Source organism: Kryptolebias marmoratus, linkage group LG19, assembly GCF_001649575.2.
Source record: "Kryptolebias marmoratus isolate JLee-2015 linkage group LG19, ASM164957v2, whole genome shotgun sequence".
Lineage (NCBI taxonomy): Eukaryota > Metazoa > Chordata > Actinopteri > Cyprinodontiformes > Rivulidae > Kryptolebias > Kryptolebias marmoratus.
Genome location: NC_051448.1, coordinates 14,981,037 through 15,002,383, shown reverse-complemented (window position 1 = coordinate 15,002,383; position 21,347 = coordinate 14,981,037). Strand labels below are relative to the sequence as shown.

At 36.4% G+C, this 21,347-nt stretch overlaps 1 protein-coding gene across 2 annotated transcripts in view; it reads right to left on the bottom strand.

Annotated features, from left to right (window-relative positions):
* The window catches only part of LOC108231854 (MAM domain-containing glycosylphosphatidylinositol anchor protein 2), a 220,738-nt gene that overhangs the window by 140,009 nt on the left and 59,382 nt on the right, over positions 1–21,347 (bottom strand). For both annotated transcript variants that reach the window (XM_017409220.3, XM_017409222.3), the window contains exon 2: positions 5,958–6,097. In XM_017409220.3, coding sequence (XP_017264709.1) covers positions 5,958–6,097 — 140 coding nt within the window. The remainder of the gene's footprint in view (positions 1–5,957; positions 6,098–21,347) is intronic.

Below are 21,347 nucleotides of genomic sequence, written 5' to 3'. Positions count from 1 at the left end.
AAATAGAAATTTACTTGAAGGTTCATAAATTAGTTGATTTATACAGTAGCTGCAAAAACAAAATGTGGGCATGACCAAAACCTTGCGAGCCTATTTGATCCCCTGAAAAACTTTTCACCTTGTTGTTAAACAGTTCAAGGTGGTGAAATGCCAAGTGTTGTCTCCTATGGTGTACATCAGCCAATGTTGTGGCACATTTTCTTGACACTTTCAAATGCATTCTTTTTTGTTTGGCACAAGCCTATAGAGACATAGATGCATATGGAGTCTAGGAAAAAAAGCTATGTAAATGGCATTTATACTGCGAAAATGTGTTTGTCTCGGGCGGATCTAGTGTAAATTTAGCGCACTCCCGCTGACTTGCCAAGTCACAATGGAAGGGAACTCTTTTTTTTGCAAAAAATAACCTTATTCTGTCTATCAGCCACTTAATTATAAGGTTGTCACCTGTTACAGGCATGTGCAATTACATGTTTCAATTTAGATTTGAAATGATTTTTGTAGCAGATTTCTTTTTTAATCATTTTTCAATTTCTTTATTTTTCAATCAGCAAGCTGGGCTGCTGTCCCTGATGCTACATCACTGCAGAGATGTATTATATTTTGTCAAAACTTTCATATTGATGCTTTTACACTTTGAATCCATTCTTGTTGACCTGGTAACTGGTCTGTAACAACAATCCTGTATTTTTGTTAAGATTTGGAATGCTATCGACAACTGGCTATCAATATTCCCTCTTGTTGAACAAACACGGGGGACGTGATGGATCGGGTAAATAGAATAGTTACTGTTGAATGGGAACATGCTCTCTATTATTCCTCAAAGTTCCACAAATTCTTCTAGTCACATTTACACAACACACCTATGAGAGTTTGAAATAATTGGCCCTTGCTCTTATTTGGTGTCAACCATCCCAGTCTTTCTGACACAGCCCTTACTAACATCTTGAAATGTCAAACCCACAAAGGGTCAGATTTTTTTCAAAAAAGAAAAACAATATTTTCTTGGCAGACAATTAAATGGAAAGCTAGACAAGTGTTGCAACCACGGGTGTATGAGTGTGTTTTAGTGTGTTTTAGTGTGTAGGAGACTGTATGAATAAAGACTGTTTATTAAAAGTCCTCTGTTTTTCATCCAGTTTGAGTAGGTGGGAGAAGCTGACTAAGAAAGCCCTCTGCTAGGAAACTGCTGCCTGATTGGAAACAGTCCAGAAACTCCCATCAGTGGGATGGCCTATGGGGGTGTCTGAGTAATTTAGGGAGTATGCATATTGATAGACATGAAGAATTACACAGTGGTACATTTGGAACCATCATTCAATCTATGCATGTTCTCAGGAACTAGTGGTTCGAAGAAGAGACTCAAGTCTGGACTGTAGTAATGAATAAATCTGTTTTAAAATTCTGCAAATACCAAACTAATACTGTTTTGGTCCTCTGTGGTATGATGATCAGTATGGTTTAAAACACTGCATGAACAGAATAAATAAAACACACACACACACCCTGAAAAACATTTCACTGATACTGTAATCTTGGCAGTCAGGTGTCCATCAGTTTCACATTACTTAGTAATTTACATAAAATAATATTGTTCTTTGCAAGCCTAAATTGTGGCAACAGCAGCTAGCTGTATCACTTCCAGCAGAAATATCATAACATTTCTGCCAGATCAACTATGTAATACAAAAATTGCCTGTGATGTAAACGTTTATAAGACAGTTTAATTTTTTTTGAGACCCCTTCATTAATTTAAAAAAAATCTAAACCATCTACTTAAATGATCTTAATCAAGCTTTTTATTTTTCATTTACTTAAGGGTTTTGTTTTTAATTACATTTAGTAGCAAGGTCTGCGCAGAAATTCCACGACTGTGAAGTTTTATTTTTGAAAGTGACCTTTTCTCATATGACATATAAAGGGTCCTTGAGTTAAAGAGGCTGTGATAGGTGTGACTGAACAGCATCAAGGTTGTTATTTTTAGTTCCAGATGTCAAACATCATAGATTCAAACAATATTTCTGGGGATAAATCAGCTTTGTTTTGGGATATAATGCAGACTAATAAAAACAAAAACTAACAGACCTCAAAACAGCATCTTTCCAGGCAGTTAAAAGTACAACTCCCCTCCCTTCCTCGACTGAGTCCTGAAGGTGGAATAAACCCTGCCTTGAAAGATACAGCCACTCATTTTGTTCATTCCTACATTCACTTTCTTTTCATTCACACCTAATATTTCTTACAGAATTTGATTTCCATGTTGCAATATTACTTTGGCGCACACACTCATTGTTTTACGTGCAATCACGTTGCTTAAATAAGCTTGTCGTTGCATACATTTGATGATAAAAGTCTTTATTTACACATAAGGTCATGTTAGGAGCTGCTAAATATCTTTTTATTGTGCTTAAAGGAAAAACAAAATTAAATCTTTTCTGCTCAATTAATCGGTTGGACTCTTAATAACCTTATTTCTGTCTACGGCTCATGAGTGAATTTTTTTAACATTGTCAGATTTAAAAACAAAGGGTCAAAAAGCCAAAAGCAAAGATTATTTTTCAGAATAACCAAGGTTAGTAAGTGGAATACTTTGTAATTGCTTAGAGAATCATTGCCTTGTTGACTGAACTAAATAGCTCATTACACACAGCCCTTTTTTCCCTAATGTGTGCGATGCATGTGGTTTCTATGATTATTTCACCCTTTTCCTTGGTCCAATAACATGCAGTTTAGGCTGGATTGGTGATTTTAACTTGTTGAGAGAGAGTGAGACTCCAGTATAGACTTGTTTGAAAGTCTAAGATGATAATTCACTGCTTTTAGTTTATAAAAATAAGTAATATTCTTAAAACTTCTGTTTCATAAAAGTCCAGCTTTGTGGAGCCGCGAAAGAAATTATTTACAGATAACATTTAGCAAAATCAAGGCTAGCATAACCTGTGCAATAAATGTATTCACAGAACTAAAATGTTTCATCCACATACTGTGAATGCTCTATAACCTTGGAGAGAAAAATAAATTAAAAATGTAATTCAGTTATAAGATGTGAAACTTTCAGGCAAAGAAAGAAAAGATTTTGAGGATTATACCTATTTTTAAAGTACAGCTTAGCATTCCTTGATGGAATGCATATCACCCACTGCCTTTTGTGCAAAAGTTTTAAACTAAGATCATCTTATAATGAGAAGAGAATAACTTACCGCTGTAACCATTTCTGTGTTGGCTGATGTCAGTTAGCTGTGGTGGTCATGTTGATTTGTAGAAAGTCCTGAAGGCTTTCAGTTATGTTTTTACATCTGTTTATTACTGGATGTAAGTCTTAAAAGCGTTTCGTTAAAATTAGTCTAGTGGTTTGTGCGATATTTTGCTAAAAGTCACCTATAGCCACACCAAATTATCCATTGATAAGAGTTTTGTTTAAAGCTGTCCAGTGGTTCAAATGATATTTCTAAAAGAGACAACATATAAACACATGCCCGTGCAAACAGACATTGGTAATTACATGATTGCTCTTCATAGTGGTAAAAGATAATATACATTTTACTTCCATCAAGGCTATGTTTTCAGTATTGTTGGTTTGTTTTCTTGTTTGTTTGTAAGATTAAAAACTAAAAAAACATTTCAAATTTGGTAGTGAACAGGATTTGGATCAGACTATTTCTTTAATGACGCCACGGCCTTGGCAGAGGTTTGCGCTCTCCAAGTGCTTCTAGTTTAAAATATGAAGTCTAATTGCTGGATTGCATTGAAAGTCTGCTTTCACATGCAAGTTTTTTTATTTTTTTTATTTTCAGCCTCTAGAAAGGGCTGCCACTCCACATAACCTCTGCAGTTTTCTTAGCAAGTCAGAGTGAGTGTGTGCACCTCCCTCCCCCCCCAGGCCCCCGAAGACGACCGGAGGGGAGGAAAAAAAAAAAAAAGCAGACATAACCCAAAGTCTGAAGAGATGCCACAGAGACACTCTGTGCCAGGGGATCTGCGTGAGTATCATAATGACTGTGTTTCAAAGGAGATCCTGCCTCTCCAACCACAGCCATGCAGAGCTTTTGATCTCCCTCTCTCCTCTCTCTGCCCACCCTTTTCTAACTCTCACTCTGCTCACTTTTCAAACAAAAAAGAAAAAAAAAAATCTAATTAAGTGGAAAGATAGAGATGATGAGTACAGAGTTGTCCGCCTCCTTTCCATAAAAAACGGTAGGCTATGTGCCTGAAACGTGCTCATTTAAAAGGCTTCACCTCTGCGATCGAAATATAAAAATCAATATGCTCTTTTGCTTTGACATCCAAAGGGCAAGTGTGTAGATACACTAACAGTCCTGCCTATCGATTAAATAGTCGGATCATAATTTTTAATGTAAATGAGCTGAGTTCTTCCGAGAAATAAAGGTGAATCTGGTGTAATTTGTGTTATCAAACCAATCAGAAACAACACAAATGTTGGAAATATCACTGTGCAAATTACTGTCAAGATTAATACAAGAACACATTTTGATATCTGGGTAGCTGATATTTGATTTGAAATCAGGTAGTACTTTATGCTTTTTTGGCCATTCATATATCAACATGTCCAGCTCCTTTAGCAGATAGAGATTATGACTTTTGGTTTTTGTAACTTCTAGATTTATTTTAAATACATAAATTTATTTGCAATAGAAATACATAGAAATGCATTAGGATCTTTTTAATTCCTTCAAGAACATTATTCTCTTTAAAACCTGCTTCTGCGTATACTATCACCGTTTTTGTCTGCTACTTTTAGCTGCTAGCTAGTTTTTTGCTACTTTAAGTAGCCTTTTGCTGTTTTTAGCTTGCCTTTTTTCTACAGTTAGCTTTTAGCTATTAAGCTAGCATTTTGCTACTTTCTGTTGTATTTTTTAGCTTTAGTAACTTCATCTTCTTCAGCAAAGTTAGTCAGCAATCAGCACTCACACTGTATTTTTGTAGAAAATGCAATTTCTCTAGTTTTGTAAAAAAAGAAAATTACAAAACAACAACAACAAAAAAACTATAAAACTATATAAACTATATTCCAGTTGGAAAAGCATGAAGAAGCACAGGAAGTGCTATCACTAGATGCTGCTGCTATTAGTACTTGCAAGTAACCACATGTTTCTGTGTAAATCACAGTTTAATGCAAAACTGATAGTGGTCTAAAGACTTATTCAATACCATTCACATGAAGCGTGGTTTTTTTTTGTTTTTATTTGAAGACAGCAGTTACCAACTCTGGTTTGAATTCTACAAAATATTACAAAACACCGAAAATGGCTATAATTCACTCAATTTTACAAATACTAACCTAAGATTGGGTATGGTTGTAGATGAGCGAAGTTCACAACACATACCCCAAGTGCCACTCATTGCGCAAGATCTTACTTCAAAAAATCTGGCATGAAAGGCAGAAGGCAATCTGCATTCCTTCAAGTCATGCTATGCCTTTTATTATTAATACATTTTCCAGAGATTTGGTGAAGAAAGCAAAAAGCCGAAAACGAGAACAAAGGCAAAAGCTTCAATTCATCAGTGTTTTTTTTTTAATTAGTTCAGATCACGACTGTAACTACCAGAGCGAGAAAATCTTTTTCTTCAGATGCTGCACACCCATGTGGATTCACATGACCCTGAGTCTTTTATACCGTGGCCTGTTTCTTACTCATTATGCCATGTTTTGGCAGATGTTTCTGCTGTTTTGCTTTTTGCATTCTCATTAGGCTTTTATTATCAACCTGCAGGTGCACAGTGCAACCTAAACCATCAATAATTAAAGGATTAAACTTTTTAAGCTGGTTTAGAGCAGAGCTATGTGCTGCTCCAGCCTGACACTTCTACAGAATTTAAAAAAAAAAAAGAAGAAGAAGACAGATGGAGACAAAATTACCATCGTGTCCCATGATATCCTTGTGAAGCTATTTCCGTCCGCGCTGTCAGATTCATGAAGTGCTCGCTGGCTTCCTTACCTGTGGCCGAGGATGGCCTGTCACCAGACAGGTGAGCTCCAGGGTCTCTCCTTCTCTGATGGTGTAGACTCGCTCTGTGTGCCTCTCCTCTTCAACATTACAGGCATGCCCGGAGTGTATAATGCGGACGGTCGGGGGTGCTGTGGAGAAGAAGGCACAAAGCTACGTTAGCATTCCAGTAATTTCTGAGGGAATGGGTAGTTTAGTGCAGTAGAATGCATATTGATTAAAAGCTTCTCTTGTGTGAACACCAGTGGAGCACACAGACAACCAGATGTTTGTACACAATTTTTTTTTTTTTTTTTACATTTATAGCTTTCTTCTAGAGCAATATTTCTTTCAAATTCTTATAACATCAAATAAAGTAATTTTTTTAAATTTAGAGAATTGGTATTAAAGTATTTTTTGGTTGCTGCAAGTTTTAATAGCTGATGATTTAACTTTTTTTTTATTCACTGGCACTAAGAACACTAAAAATTAAAGATTTTCTGTCTTTATAACACAAAATAATATTACTACTATCTACATGATCATTCCCTTAGATTGATAATACATATGCAGTAAGCACTCTTTGATGTTAAACATAAAAAGCAACCTATATTAATTGAAGAAAATTTATATCCGAAAACAGTTGCTGCAGTCCCCATAATAACACAACCAACCAACCTCCTTAATTTACTTGATTTTTACCTAACTTCATCACCTCTCTCATTCTGCCTATCATACACACTTTAGAGTGTGATAGGCAGAATATAAATATAAAATAAAGGGGCCAGCATTCTCTGAAGGAATGCCTATCGCTCTCTTTCATGCTAGAGTTTTAAACTAAGATCATCTTATATTGTGAAATGATGGCATGTTAGCTGATTTGGTCATATCTTCAATATCACAAGATGTTACACTCGAGTACATGTTGTGAAGGACTCCCAACTAACACCACATCAGGTTTTAGCTTAATATCTGCAAAGTTGCTTGACTTTGTCATTTTTGCTTAGCTGTGACAGCCATCTTGAGTGGGGTCGGCTTCAAAAGTTGATCAGTTTTAGATGCACATCCACTGATTACTTTCTGAAAGTTTAATTTAAAAAATTCCAGCGGTTCATGAGATATTTTGCTAACTTTACAGACAAACACACACACACAAAGACATACAGAAACATCATCACCGCTTTGCCATCAGCGGTGGTTGACGAAAAAACAAACAGAAACAAAAACTTTTGTTATTGAGAAGAAACTTGTCTGCCCGTTGAGTTACCTGACGCAACTTCATAAAGCCCATCCTAACAGGGGATTTTAAACCAAAATCTATCTTTTTACTAATTTCTTTGTATCACGTTGAATGAATATTTAACCCAATGACCCTCATCTGCTATATCTGCAGACTGTTTTTGAAATGAACCTTAGTTGAAGCAATAATAAAATCTATCACTACCCTATTTTTATAGAACACTGGGGACAGAAAGTTACTGTGAGGTAGTAATTAGGTGTCAAAGTAATAGCCAATCAGACTGGGAAGTGTAGAGAACAATAATTTCAGATGCAGAGTCAAGGAGATGACCAACTGTTTCCTGACAGGCTGCAAAATAAGTCATCTGTATTATTCTCTCTGTCTGTATCCCACTCATTATTTCTGTCTTCCACCAGTATTAATCTAGAACTCAGTGATAGGTGCCAGGATGTTTTATAATAACAGCATATGTAAAATTTAGCTATGCGTGGGGATTTGCAGGTTCTGACCTTCTAAAAGCACAATTTATAACAAGGCTTAGCACTCCTTGAAGGATTGTACATCTCTCCCCCTGCCTTTCATGGTTGAGTTTTAAACTAAGATCATCTAATGTTGAGAAATGATGAATTTATATTTGTATCAAACCTTAAAATAAATACACTCTCATCATCAAAGCATGCACTGTGAATGACTCAACTACTGACACATCAAACTTTAGCTCAATATCTGTAAAATCCACAGAGTTGTAGACATTTTTGTGTTGGCCAAAGCTAACTGGTTGTGACGGCCGTCTTTAAATGCATTTACTTCAAAAGATAATAAGATGTAGATGTAAATCAAATCCTTGTTTTTTTAATGTTTCTTTAAAAACTTCACAGTGGTCAGTGAGAAATCTTGCTGAAAGACATAAGGGCTTGACAGTGTAGGATTATTTAACATATCTGGAGTACCACTGATCGAGGATGTGTGTGACACTGTCAGCATTCAGCCACTTACTACTGAAATTAGCCCTTTAATTGACTCTTTGACATATTCTATTCAGACTTCAATCAGTAAATCTTTCAAACTATTCCAAAAGTAAGGATAGAAATGTTGCAAATCAATTAATCTAGAAAAATTAAATGTGAATTTAGGTAAAGAGAAAGAGAACATAGGACAAACCTTGCTACAGGAGGAGAAACTACGTGACTTGTTTTTGTTTAATCTTACCAAGTGCTTTTTGATGAAACACAAAGTCAAACAGAAAAACCATAAAAAGCCTGTAAGCTGTGACTGCCTTCATTTTTTCATGTATTCTAGCTCAAAGTTGCTGATAACAAACAGACCTGGCAACATTGCCACAGAGTCAATGAAATGTTAATACCAGTTATTTATTTACTCCATAGAAATGTGAAGTTGTTAAGAACCCCCATGTGGAAATTCTGAACAGCAGTAAGCAAAGTATTTCTTTCTTCTTATTTTTTTCAAGCACTTCTATAAATTTCATTGGTTTTACTCCATGAAGAACTAAAGTTTTGCTTTGGCCGATTATTTGTGAGTTTCCTTGAAAGCCACTGTCAGAGAAAACTATTTGTTCCGTGACAGCCATAGTTTTTGATTTAATCATTATTGTTTATGGTACAATATTGTGGATGAGATATTAGAAAAAAAATACTATTCTTGTTTCTAGTGTTTATTAATCATCTAGGTTTTCAGGTTGAGAAAAATTCTAAAAAAAATAATGTCACTATCAGTGACTGGAAACTGACTTGATATGTTTTTTTGTGGTTTGGGGGGAGGGAGGGGGTGCCAGCTTCTGCGTGAGTATTTATTCTAGACTTTGTGCTTTTAAAGGCAGTCCAACTTTTTGTTTTCGTCTTGTCTTTTTGAATCACTGTTTCCCTTTTCCCTTTGTTCTGTGGTTTAAGTCACTGACCCTTACAAACAGGAACCAACTGCAGGGAATTGTAAAAGTGAGCAGTAAAAGCGCTGTCATGTCCCTTAGTGGACTTCCTGATCTTTATGAAGTTCAAAAGAAAGATTATTCAGTCAGTCCTGGCTGACCTCAGACACAAAGTGTGTTCTCTTTTATTAAGCCAGTCTTTTATGAAACCAAAATGCACTGAAGCAGATAAAAAAAAATCCCTGCACTCACCGTTTTTTTTATTTTAATAACTCAGTGTCATTTTCATTGTCAGGTTACCATTTCCTGCTGCCAAAGACAAAAGGAATGTTTTTGCTGTGTGTGTGTGTGTGTGTGTGTGTGTTAGCAAAATATATCATGAATGACTGGACAGGTTTGAATGAAACTCTCTAAAAGTAATCAATAGATGCACATGTACAACTAATTTTTAGAGTCAATCTCAGTCAAGATGGCTGCCACAGCTAAGCAACCTTAGCAAACACATAAATGGCTATAATTCAGTCATTTTCTTACAGATGTTAAGATACAATTTGGTGGGTTAGAAGCTGAATCTAATACCCAATTTGTACTCTGAGAGTTAATTGATGCACAAGACCTGTTTGTAAAACTTTGGAGTCAAAGCTGTCTGTCTGTTAGCTAAATATCTCAGAAACAACTACTTCAATTTTAATGAAATTTTCAGAAATTATTCATTCAGTGTACATCAAAAACCGATTAACGTTGAAAGTCAACTCAATTCAAAATGAATGCCACAGCCAACTGAATTTAGGAAACTCAAAAATGGCTGTAACTAAAGTATTTTTTACAGATATTGAGCTCCAATTTCATGCAGTAGTAGCTGAGACTCATTCACATCACATACTCCAAGCACACTGCACAACGTCTTTGCCTAAAATGTTAGCTTTAACTGGTAAAGTCAACCTATTTATATGTTAGCGAAACATCTCATAAACAACTAGACAGATTTTAGGTAAACTCGGTGTACATCTATGACTCATTAACTTTGGGAATCAGCACAATTTAGAATGGTCACCCCAGCTAATTAGCCAACATAGCCAACACAAAAATGACTACAACTTACTCATATTTATTAATTTTGAGCTATAGTTTGATTTCATAGAAGATACGAGTTATGCTCAACACATTTTAAAGCTCTAACAAATCTTGCAGGATCTTGCATTATTGTATGAGACTGTGCGTGACTTAATTTACAAATGTCTATAACTCCACCCTCTCTCATCATCGGAAGATCTTTATCTAAAACTCTGGTATGAAAGGAGGCGAACAATATGCATTTCTTCAAGAAATGCTAGGCTTTTATATTTGTTTGCAATTATGTTGGTTGGCTTTGAATTCTAAATCATATCTTTGTGTACTGCTGTTGGACAAACAAAAGCCACCGGACACAAACAAGGCAACTTGAAGCTGGAGTTCCACAATGCTGTATAACAGTATTACGGTTTGGTCAAAACTAATAATGGCTTGATTTTCAAAGAGTTTTTGAGCTTGAACTATATGTCACATTTCAAATTGGTAATTGATGTTTTGATTGATAAGGAGCAAGTTCTCAATTTCAAATCTGAACTCTATTAAATTTTAACCTTTAGAAGGTAAAGTCCTCAGTGTCTGTATTGGTTTTTAGAAAAAAGGTTTGGATCACGTGACCAGAAACCATGGAATAAAATGTTTTGGTGTCCATCCCCCAAGTTAAACTGAGCAGAGGGCCGTGTTATTTTAGGTAAGCTACTAAAAAAAATGTTCATTTCTACTTAGCTGCGAAAGCGCAGTTGCACATGAACAACCCCTGACAATTCTAGCATCTGTTCAGCATTTATTCCTCTCCAACTTTCATGATTAGTGAAGAGGTTAGGGGACGCGATGGTTTAGAGAGCGGATACAGGATATGATTAGGAGGAGAAGTACAAAATGGTTAAAAAGGGGGGGAAAAAAATAAAACCCAGCAGGAACTGCAAGGAGTTAGAGACTGCAGCTTGGCTTTCATGTTGCAGCTTCCTGTGTGGGCAGCCCCCAACAGCAGACCCGGTTCTACCTCCATCCAGGCTGCCATGCTAATGAGCTCAGCGACACTCCTCCCCAACGCTGCACTGGGACTCTCAGCCAGAGTGTATCCTTCGCCATGCGCTAACCACTTGTCCCTCCCTGATAGCAGCCATGCTGTTTGTCTCCTTCAGCTTGTTAGCTTAATGCTCTGTCATGCTTGTCCTGCTTGTTTAAAAGGCTACACAGATTGATGAGCACTAATACAGATGCTAATCATAAAGCGCTGTTTGGCTTTTCTTGCTCTTCCTCTTTATTGTTTCCCCGTCTCCATTTGGAGGTGAATACACTGGTGGGGAATTCATTTGGGAGGCTTGAGAAATAAGCTGAGTGTGAGGGGGCTTCACGCAAGGCTACCACTTAAAACAAAAAAAAAGGCTTAGAAACAGGACCCCAGGGCCAGAGCTGAACAAAGTACTAATGCCATTTATACCAATGAGCCAGTATCTCTGCAGCATACTATCAGTCCTGAAGGAAAGCAGGAAAACACCCATAATTAATGATCTTCAACTGCTATCACCATTACTGCAGCTGCACACTCCCAAGCACATAGAAACATGGTTATTCTTTATGCTGACAACATTAAGCCTAAAGCCACAAAAGCAAATAACCCTCTCTTGAGCATACATAATGATGACACTTGTGTTTAAATAGTCACACATTTCCTTAAGTAGCTAGGACCTGCTCTGTCATTTCCCCTAGCCCAAAGCGCCAGCTAAAATCACTGTCATTGCTATTTAATTTCCAGTTTAGTTTTCATAAAAGCCACTTGATACTCTACTGTCAGTAACTACTCATAACATAACCAGAAACGATGTCTCAGAATGAACAAAAAAAGACATTAATGCGGTTGGATTTCAGGCTGGGCCTTCACAGACTGAGATGTCAACGTGCTGACAGGTCGAAGATAAAAGATTGAGGGGATATGGGTGATAGATGAAGCTTTGAACACATCACAGAAAGACCAAGAGCAGACGGTTATATCCCTTAACATCTTTACAACATCCCATACAAGTTCATTATGTGGACTAGGATGATGTCTTACACATCAGGATCGTTATAGCCAACTGGAGATGTCTTTTATCTTTTCAATCTTCTCTGACTTTTCGAATGTCTTAAGTAGAAAAAACAACTATTTTCCATCTCAATTTAAACCCAATTGGGAGGAGAACTCCTTTATGGATCAGACTGTCATGCTGCTAATTGACATTTGAATACAAATTGTATGGGATGTGTTAAATGTTGATAAAATTTGATTCACAAGGCATAATTAGAGTAACTGAATGCTAGAAATAGACCAGTTGATCAGCTGGGCCAATTTCTGTCAGTTTTTAAAAATTCTCACTGAAAAAAATTCTCACTGCATAATCTCCTCAAAAGTCTTGCCTACACACCCTCCCAACTCTTTAACAGGCTGTTACTTTGCCAATCACAGTGTAAAATAAAATGACACTTTTCTTAAGCGTCAAAAAATGAATTAAAGCCAAACATGCTTTTAAAAAAAATGCATATTTATATACATAGCAGCAAGGTAAAAGCTACATGAATCACCAAGAATCAACATCTGAATAAAATCAATCTACCTACCTACCTACCTTCTTTCCTACAGGGATTTGTTTTTCAGTACAACAATGACAAACGTAGACAAAACATTATGCTAACTTTCAAAAGAACAATGCTGTTTTTACCAGGAGAAATGTGAAGATCATCATTCTTATCTTTCAGAGTCTTTTGAATTCCATTGAATGCAAAATGTTACTTTTACAGAGAAAATATGAATAACTTCTAAAAAAAAAAAATCAGGATTCCCAGTAAGCTTTGAAAATATTATCACAGAGCTAAGAATATGTACCAGTTAACATCGGGCCCTATTTTGCCTTCTCTCCAAAATCTAGTTAATTGCAATTTTGACTAATATGAAACAATTACATTTACAAGTCAAATAAATCAACTTTATTAATTGACCACTGACCGATTTCCATTAATAACTTGTTGCAGCCTCAGTGTAAATTGTATTTAGTGATTTTCTAGTCTTGCTAAAAAAAGAAAACTCTTCATTTCTACAAATCATGACCGATTGTTCAACACTTTACTTTAACCATAAAACACTGTTATTTATTACACACACACTCAAACACAGATAATACCTCAGGGGGATTTGGGGGGTTTAATTAATGAATACAAATAACAAGTAAGATGTTTTTTAAATAAATACTATACAATTATAGAGTACAATGGTACAAAGAAAAGTGAAAAACTATTTAATAAATGTGTCTGTGGCTTATTAAGTGAGAATCCCTAAATCCTTAAAAGAATACAGATTATTTTCAAATAAGAATAATAAGTGGTTCTTTGTAGTCAAAATAACAAAGTGGTATTTGGAAATTGTTTCTTTGTATTATCTGCATGGGTTTGTGATGAAAATGTTGCAAATGATGAGCAAATGTTTTCCTAAGCCTGTAGATTATGATATATCTTTGGATAATTGAGCATCCGCAGGCACAGACACCCCCCCAAAAAAAAACTCTGCGCTCAGAGCTTCCTCGTCGTTTTAAGTTAAAAAGAACGAAGTGGAAGCCCTGAAGCTAGAAACAGGATGTGCATTCACTTTTCATCTCATTTTTCTCATTCCAAAAAGAGCAGCATCACTGTTCCACAGCAGAAATGAGGAGAAAACACGACTGTTTGGGCGCAAACAATGATGCATATTAAACTCTTAGTTTGGAACTTTCTTTTTCTCTTTACATGCATGTGTGTGTGTTCACATGTGCATTATGGTTTTGTGCTGTGATTGAGCAGCTCCCTGTCAAGTGTCCAGCTTTCCTTTGGCATCAGCAGGTTGAGATGGAGACAGCTTTATCCAGCGCCACCACTGGAGAATAAATTGGATTTGGCTAAAAGCAACCTCAGCACAACAGTTTTGGAACGCCTGTGTGGCAGAGGGGCTTCTTGGCAACACCAGAGACTCTAAATTTGACAAACAAATGCATGTGAAAAAAGAAAGAAAAAACATTCAACAGCTGGGGGTCGTTTTCGCTGCAGGTTTAATGACCTTAGACCGAACCCCCGAGGACCACTAACAACATCCTGCTACCATTCTGGCTCAATTTTTTGTAATTAAGGTAAAGTAAATCAGAAGAGAGTTTGAAAAAAAGCTGAAAAACATTGGTTAAATTCATGTGTCAATAATTTAGAGAAATATCAGTTAAATTCTAAATAATTCTTTACCAAAACTGCATAATAGTTGTTCTGTTGGTTATAAAATGACTCATAGAACACAGGTCAGTTTGATAACACTGTAGTGTCACAACTACTATCAGTATTATTTTCACAATCTCTGCAATTGATGAGACCCATGGGATGCAACATGAGACTTTATCACACACTAATTTATAGACAAATGTTTGACATTAAACACATTGGGATGACTCAGAACGCTTTTATAGCATGAAAATCAAGTCAAAGTTCAACACTAGCTTTATTTTTCAACCTTGAAATTAGAGTTGGAAAATGGTCATGTTTTAATTTTCTCCTGTTTGGCCAGCAAACAAGAGTTCAGGTCTTGTGATGTGGGTTGTAGATAGCTTTTTGAAGAAACTCTGGAGAAATTGAGTTTAAATCTGACTAGATCAACAAACTAATGGCTAGTCAGAGTGGGGCCAAAACCAAAATGGATTGCTGCCATATTAAAACACTTCTTAAAAAAAAATCATAGCCGATAATGTGAACTTCCTTTCTAAACTTTTAATTTGTCGTCAATTTTACACTGCATGTTTGTTTGTTTTTTTGTCAGACACACTAGGATATTCCTGCTGGAGGTGATCCAGCTATCTGCTGTTGCTGCTATTTGTGCTAACCACAGAATTCTCTGTAAATACTCAAGTCATGAAAGATGTGTAAAAGTTTAAAGGAATCCACTTTGGTCCTCACCCCATTCAGACCAGCAGTTAGCTCACCAGTCCAGTCAGAATTAAACTTTCTCCAAACCGAGATCCTTCAAAACACAATCTACAACATGTAAAACAATGATTGTTCATAAAATTTCCACAAAAACCCACTCCAACATATCTGAACTATGATTTTAAAACAGAATGTTGATTTTCATCATCACCTGTTGTGCATGTTGTCCATTTGGATCTTTTCTAAATAGTTTAAAATAACAAATATTTTAGAGAAGCCTAACAAACACAGCTACACTATTAACTTCAGCTTTTAAAAGTCATTACAATATACAGAGTTTGCACCAAGTTGAGCAAATATTTACTTTAGGATTTCCCTATATACCTGTGAGGTAAATAATGGAGAAGAATAAATGATAAATCATCATAAAGAGAAAATCAAAATGATGGAAAGGAGGAAAGAAATTCCCATCATTATAAATGTGATCCTCATTATGCAGGACTGTTTTAAAATTATTATTAGTGGAGCTTTAATTGGCACTTGCATTAGTTATGACTAAACAAATTTCTCTGTTAAGAATTATACAGATATTGCAATATAGTTGTCATACAGTTAAATTCTCCCAGTTCTAAAAAGGTTTTACTGGATCATCAGCACAGTCACAGTCATCTTAAATACGAACAAGCCTGATATACAAATCCACTTCAGTGAGGCACATTCTACTATCAGTGTGAACTCGGTGGATTTTGCCACAGAGGACGGGTAAACATGGTTTCTTGTCAACGGAGTCACACTCTCAATTCTAATATTTTCTCTGTTTCTCACTATTGAAACTGTAGCCCTATGCTGCATCCAACTCTTCAGCTGTATAATTGAGAAGCAACTCATCCGTGGGGTCATTCATGTGTGTGAGGACTTGAAATGGTTTGGCAGCAGCACATGCATATTATTACATCAGGAGTTGTCAGAGCGTATTGATTACACACTGTAATGCACTCCCATGCTCTCCTCAGCCTACACTGTTATTGTAAATGAGACTCTGTATGGATCCGGCTTCACCCTATCATCACTGATCATCTGTCACACGGTGTGTATTTTGGGCATGAAAAATTCAAACGCTAAGGGAAGTGTGAAGCCCAGGAAAAAGAAAAAACAGCCAAGCCCATCAAATTCAACGGAGGTACAGCAGAACGAAATACACAGGGTTGTTGAGTTGAAACAGTTCTTTTGATTGATCATAATTTCTACGGACATGGGTCCCCACAAGGTCTCAAAACAAACTGAAACTGAAAACAAGTTTATGTGCAAAGATGGTCCAGCTATATAATATTAGATTGATGTAATTAAAGATGAGCAATGAATATTCAGACTTGGTAAAGTATACAACTTCTAAGTCTACAATCTTCTTCTGCTTTATACTATTATACTATTATATTATACTAGCTTTATACTATTTTGAAAAGCTATTTTTTCCAACTCAAAGTGGAAATACCATGAATCTAATACTACCACAAGGCAGACATAACACCAAGTTGCTTGCCAGCCCAGAAGCTGCTTTTCATGCCTGAGATGCTTTTTTTTTTTCCTTTTTTTGCACAACATCTGCCAAAACACTCAAAGTTATTTGAGACTTTTTTTCACCATTGTCTCAGTTTTACAACACCAATTTTGAAAGAACAAAGAAGATTATCACTTATGCTGATCCCAAGCCCAGTTAAATGGTGAAGGTTTTGTCAAGAAGGGCATCCAGCGTAAAACAGTTTTGCCAAAACAAACATGCTAATTAAGCCAAGCGACACCATACAAGATGAGTCGATGCCCAGGTTAGAGAGGTCAGACTGAGATGGTTTGGACATGTGCAGAGAAGGGACAGTGGTTATATTGGCAGAAGGATGTTAGCGATGCAGCTGCCAGGAAAAAGACAAAGAGGAGACATATGAATGCAGTTAGAGAGGACATGGAGGTATGTGGAGTGAGGACAGAGTGAGACGGAGGATGATGTCTGAAAAGGGAACAGCTGAAAGAAGAAGAAGAATGAAAAATTGGGAAGACTTTGAATATCCCATCAAATTCAAAATTGCCTTATTTTGTCAAAAAAAATGAAAGAGCCTTAGTTTAAACAATTGAGATGTTTCATAAGGGGTGTTTTTTGCAAGTTTTCATCCTTACCATGTGGACATGCTCACATTTTAAACATAACATAAAACGGGCAGCAGACCAACTTCACAAAACAGTTGCTAACAGTTGCTATCCTTCATTGAGTTTAACATGATAAATTAATGTTTGTGTAAATAATCCCTTCCCTCAAATATTTTGCAAATTTCTGTGTTCAGAATGACAGTATAATGGCTTAATTTTGTATTTTTTTAGTGACACATTGTTTTTCTGTTGACATATTTCGAGCTATAATAATGAACATTTTGAGTGAAGGGTGAAATAAGAATGTATTGAGAAAAGTGTAAATAGCTGTCACTTCTCTTTTTGTGTATGTTGGAGTGGAGGTGGTGGGAAACAGACATAGTTTTTGAAAAATAAATAACTGTTCATAGTTTTCAAATAATGTTTTTGCCTTGAATGCCCAATTCTTGTGCTCATTGTTTACAGATAATCAAATTTTACCCCAAACCGTTCATTTAGAGTTAACTGTTAAATGGGATTGACTGAACATAAACAGCACCGCTGCTGTTCTTTCTCTGTCCGTGGTGCTGAATCCTTCTGAAGCTGCTCTGACGTCTGCTTACACAGCATGAAAGAAAGAAAAAAAGAAAAATTTTTGTTAACCTCATAAAATGTTCCAAGTCTAGATGTTTCCCATGTACTATAGGTATTTCACATGTGTTTCACACACCCTATATGTTTTTCACATATGACTATGTGTAACTTAAAGTTTCTGTGTTTTTTTTTTTTCCTGTAGGGGCTTTGTCAAGATTTATTTCAAACAAACTAAAAGAAAGTTTCTCAAGAAAGAAAAGCATATGCAAGAAGTCTGGAAGTCTGAAACCCTCCTGCATTTTGTGGGCTCGTTTTTGTTCTTAATTATACTTTTACTGCCGTTCCATATCATCCTTCAGCAAAGCTACAAGCACAGAGCACAAGAGAGAGTGCCTGAAGCTACAGTATAATGTAATCTGCTCCGTAAATCATCAGGAGTCAGAATGAGAGAGTAAAAAAGGATAAAACCTGCTCTCGTCATATTCAGTAAAAAAAATAATAAAAATTTAAATACATTTTTGTACAATGGCTAGATGCTATATTTGTATTTAACAAAAAATTACATTTAGGTTTATTAAATAGACATTTTTTGGAAGGATTTTAAATTGTTAAAAAAATGAGATTGCAATGTTATAGAAAAAGCAAAATTATTCATGACTATTTGTTCAGATGCACATGGAGAAACACACATTCTCTACATTATTTAAAAGAGTCTGCAGTGAAAAGAAGCTGTAGCACCACTAAAACTCCTGCTCTATGATGTGATGTAATGCCTCTGACAAACTAAGATGCAGGCTGGTGTTTTAAAGTGAACAAGGAAGACGTGAGCAGGAGCAGCCCTTGGCCAGAGTTCATGAAACATGTACGACAAGAATGAGATGGATTACTTACACAAATTAATTTGGACCAGTTAAGCTGCACCTGTGAGATGGTTGGTATTATTAGGAGAGAAAGCTAGATCTATTTTCTATCCGCCAGTAAAGCTAGACATTTAGCAACACAACAAATAATCTAAACGTTACATTTATGTACCATTTTTGTTTGTATTTCACATCCCACTCTACTTTTCTCTTCATTCTTGGTTCCATGTTGGCATAGTGGGCTGGTTGTGGCAGTTTATTTCCATAAACAACACTAATCGGACATCTGTAGGGAGGGATAAAGCCCAGATTGGCTGTAACCATGCAGCAGTTATCTGTTGATAGGCCCAACGTTGGCCAACGCTCTTGATTGGCAGACGAAAGGCAACAGCTTTCTATACGTTTGGCTCGAACAGCCAGCCAGCAACAGCTCACGGAGGATAGGAGTATCTGGCAATCCTCAGAAGATTGGGTGCTGCCAGCCAAGAAACTGTCTGATGATTGGCTGTGGTGACTCCAAAGTGAACTGATCGTCCTATCAATGCCCACAGCACTGGCTGGCTGACAGTGCTGCCTGCTGGCTAGCTTTGCAATATGCAGCCATCCCAATCACCTCCAGGCGGTGTGTGTGTGTGTGTGTGTTTGTAGGGTGTATATAGTATGTCTATGTCTTTGAGCATGAAAGTGTTTAAATGTGTGTGCGCGCAACTCCATATCATCCATAAATTTTCCATCGGGGAGGTGTGTAGCTAAGCCCTGCCAGCAGGCTCTAACACCTCATTATTCTAAGCCAGGCAGGAAATGGGTTTTTAGAGATCTCTCACTGAGCTGTGCTCTTGGAAATGTGGGCTACAGGTCTTCCAATATTGCCAGCAGAGACCTGGGGAAAGCCTCTTTAGTTCAAGTCAGCTACACTGCTGCACTTCAACAAAAAATTCCACCCAGCGACTGGGCACAAAGTGTGACAGCAAAAAAAAGAATAATAAAAAAATGGTTTCGTTTTTGAGCAAATTAATTTAGTTCTGAGAGTTTTTCAGCTTTAATGAATGTGAATTCTTCCGCTGAGTCTTGTTAAGTGAGAGAGGGTGATTCAATGGGATGTTAAATGCAGCTCAACGAAATGATGGAAATGAAAAACAGCAGAGCCCTAAATCTCATTAGGACATTTTAACAACGTCTGAGTGGGGGAAAAAAAAATCTTCGTATAAGGAGGTCAAAAAAACCCAGCACTTTGTAGCTTTAAACAATGTAGAAAAAACATAGAATGAAAGCCAAATGATTAAAGAAAAGAATGCATGCCAGCATGCAGACTACAGATATAAATAACTTTAAAATTCTAGAAGAAATGCAAATCACCTGCCTCCTTTAATGCCAGAGTTTTAAATTAAGATCCTTTTTTGTTGAGAAATGACAGTTATTATAGTTTTGGTCAAACTTTGGAAATGACATTATGCGTTAATTTCATGTGAGAGCGTGGGTGATGTGTTAGCATTTCGAGTACATGTTAACAATGAAACTTAGCTAATACCCCACCAAATTTTAGCTCAATATCTGTTAAACTGACTGTTATAGCCCTTTACATGTTTGCTATGGATGATTAGACTGTGGCGGCCATCTTGATTTGTGTAGACTCCAAAAGTAAGTCAGTTGTAGATGTAGACCATAAGATTAATTTTGAGGAGTTGCTTTGAAATCTGTCAAGTAGTTCATGAGATATTTTGTTAACACAGACAAATGAACACAGACAAGGTCAAAACACATTTTTACTGTTTTTGCCTTCAGCTGCAGGTGATAACGCGTGAAAATACAAAAACATGTTGCAAGCAGACCAAGCTTAGAGTGTCTCTGGGGGGAAAAATAAATAAAACAAAGTGGTAACACACTGTAAAAAATAAGTTAAATAAATGGCTTTTTTTTCTATTCTACAAACTAGTAGTTACCATCAAAAACCTTCTTTGTGCAACATACAACATGTTCCTGCATTTGTTAGCTTTTGCTGCACAGCCATGGAAGTGTGAATTTGCAAGTTTTATTGAGTTGTAGTGAGTTGATCACTTTGAGTCACACTAAAAGCCACTCACTGAAACCAAGATAATAATAACAATGCATAATATGTGCTAATGTTTGCTGACACACAGCACTTTGCTCACACCATAACAAACTTGTGATCTTAAGCTACCAGATTCACCAAAGTAAACAAATGTAGCTTGGAAAACACATCCTCATAAACCTGGCTTTAGAGATTAGACTCCTGCGCTGTGAAATTTAACACAGAGAGATGAACAGCTTAGAACTGTATGGGTGTAACTAATGTGAACTTAAGCCACAGGAAACATAAAACAAAGTGCAGATAAACTTTAAAATGCAAATCAAATAGATTCCTTTTTCATATGAATATTAAAATATTGTAAAATATTTCCATTGCCGGATTCTAAGATAAGCTGTTGTGTCTGTAAGATATATAAACTAGGTCACAAGATGAGTAAAAGAGACAAGTAAAGATTTTTAATATTAGGCCATTTCAGAAATGTTCCCAAGTTAGGATAGATCCCATTATCCACACTGAAGAAAGGGTTTTATATCAGTGGATGTAGCCTTAAGGTGGAGAAATGGGCTTTCAACTACTTTTACAACATCATCAGTTCTGGGCGAGCTGGGAAATACGTGGGTGGGCACAGCGAATGAGTCACACATTCTTCCCCCCCCCTCACTCATAATCAGTTCTGATG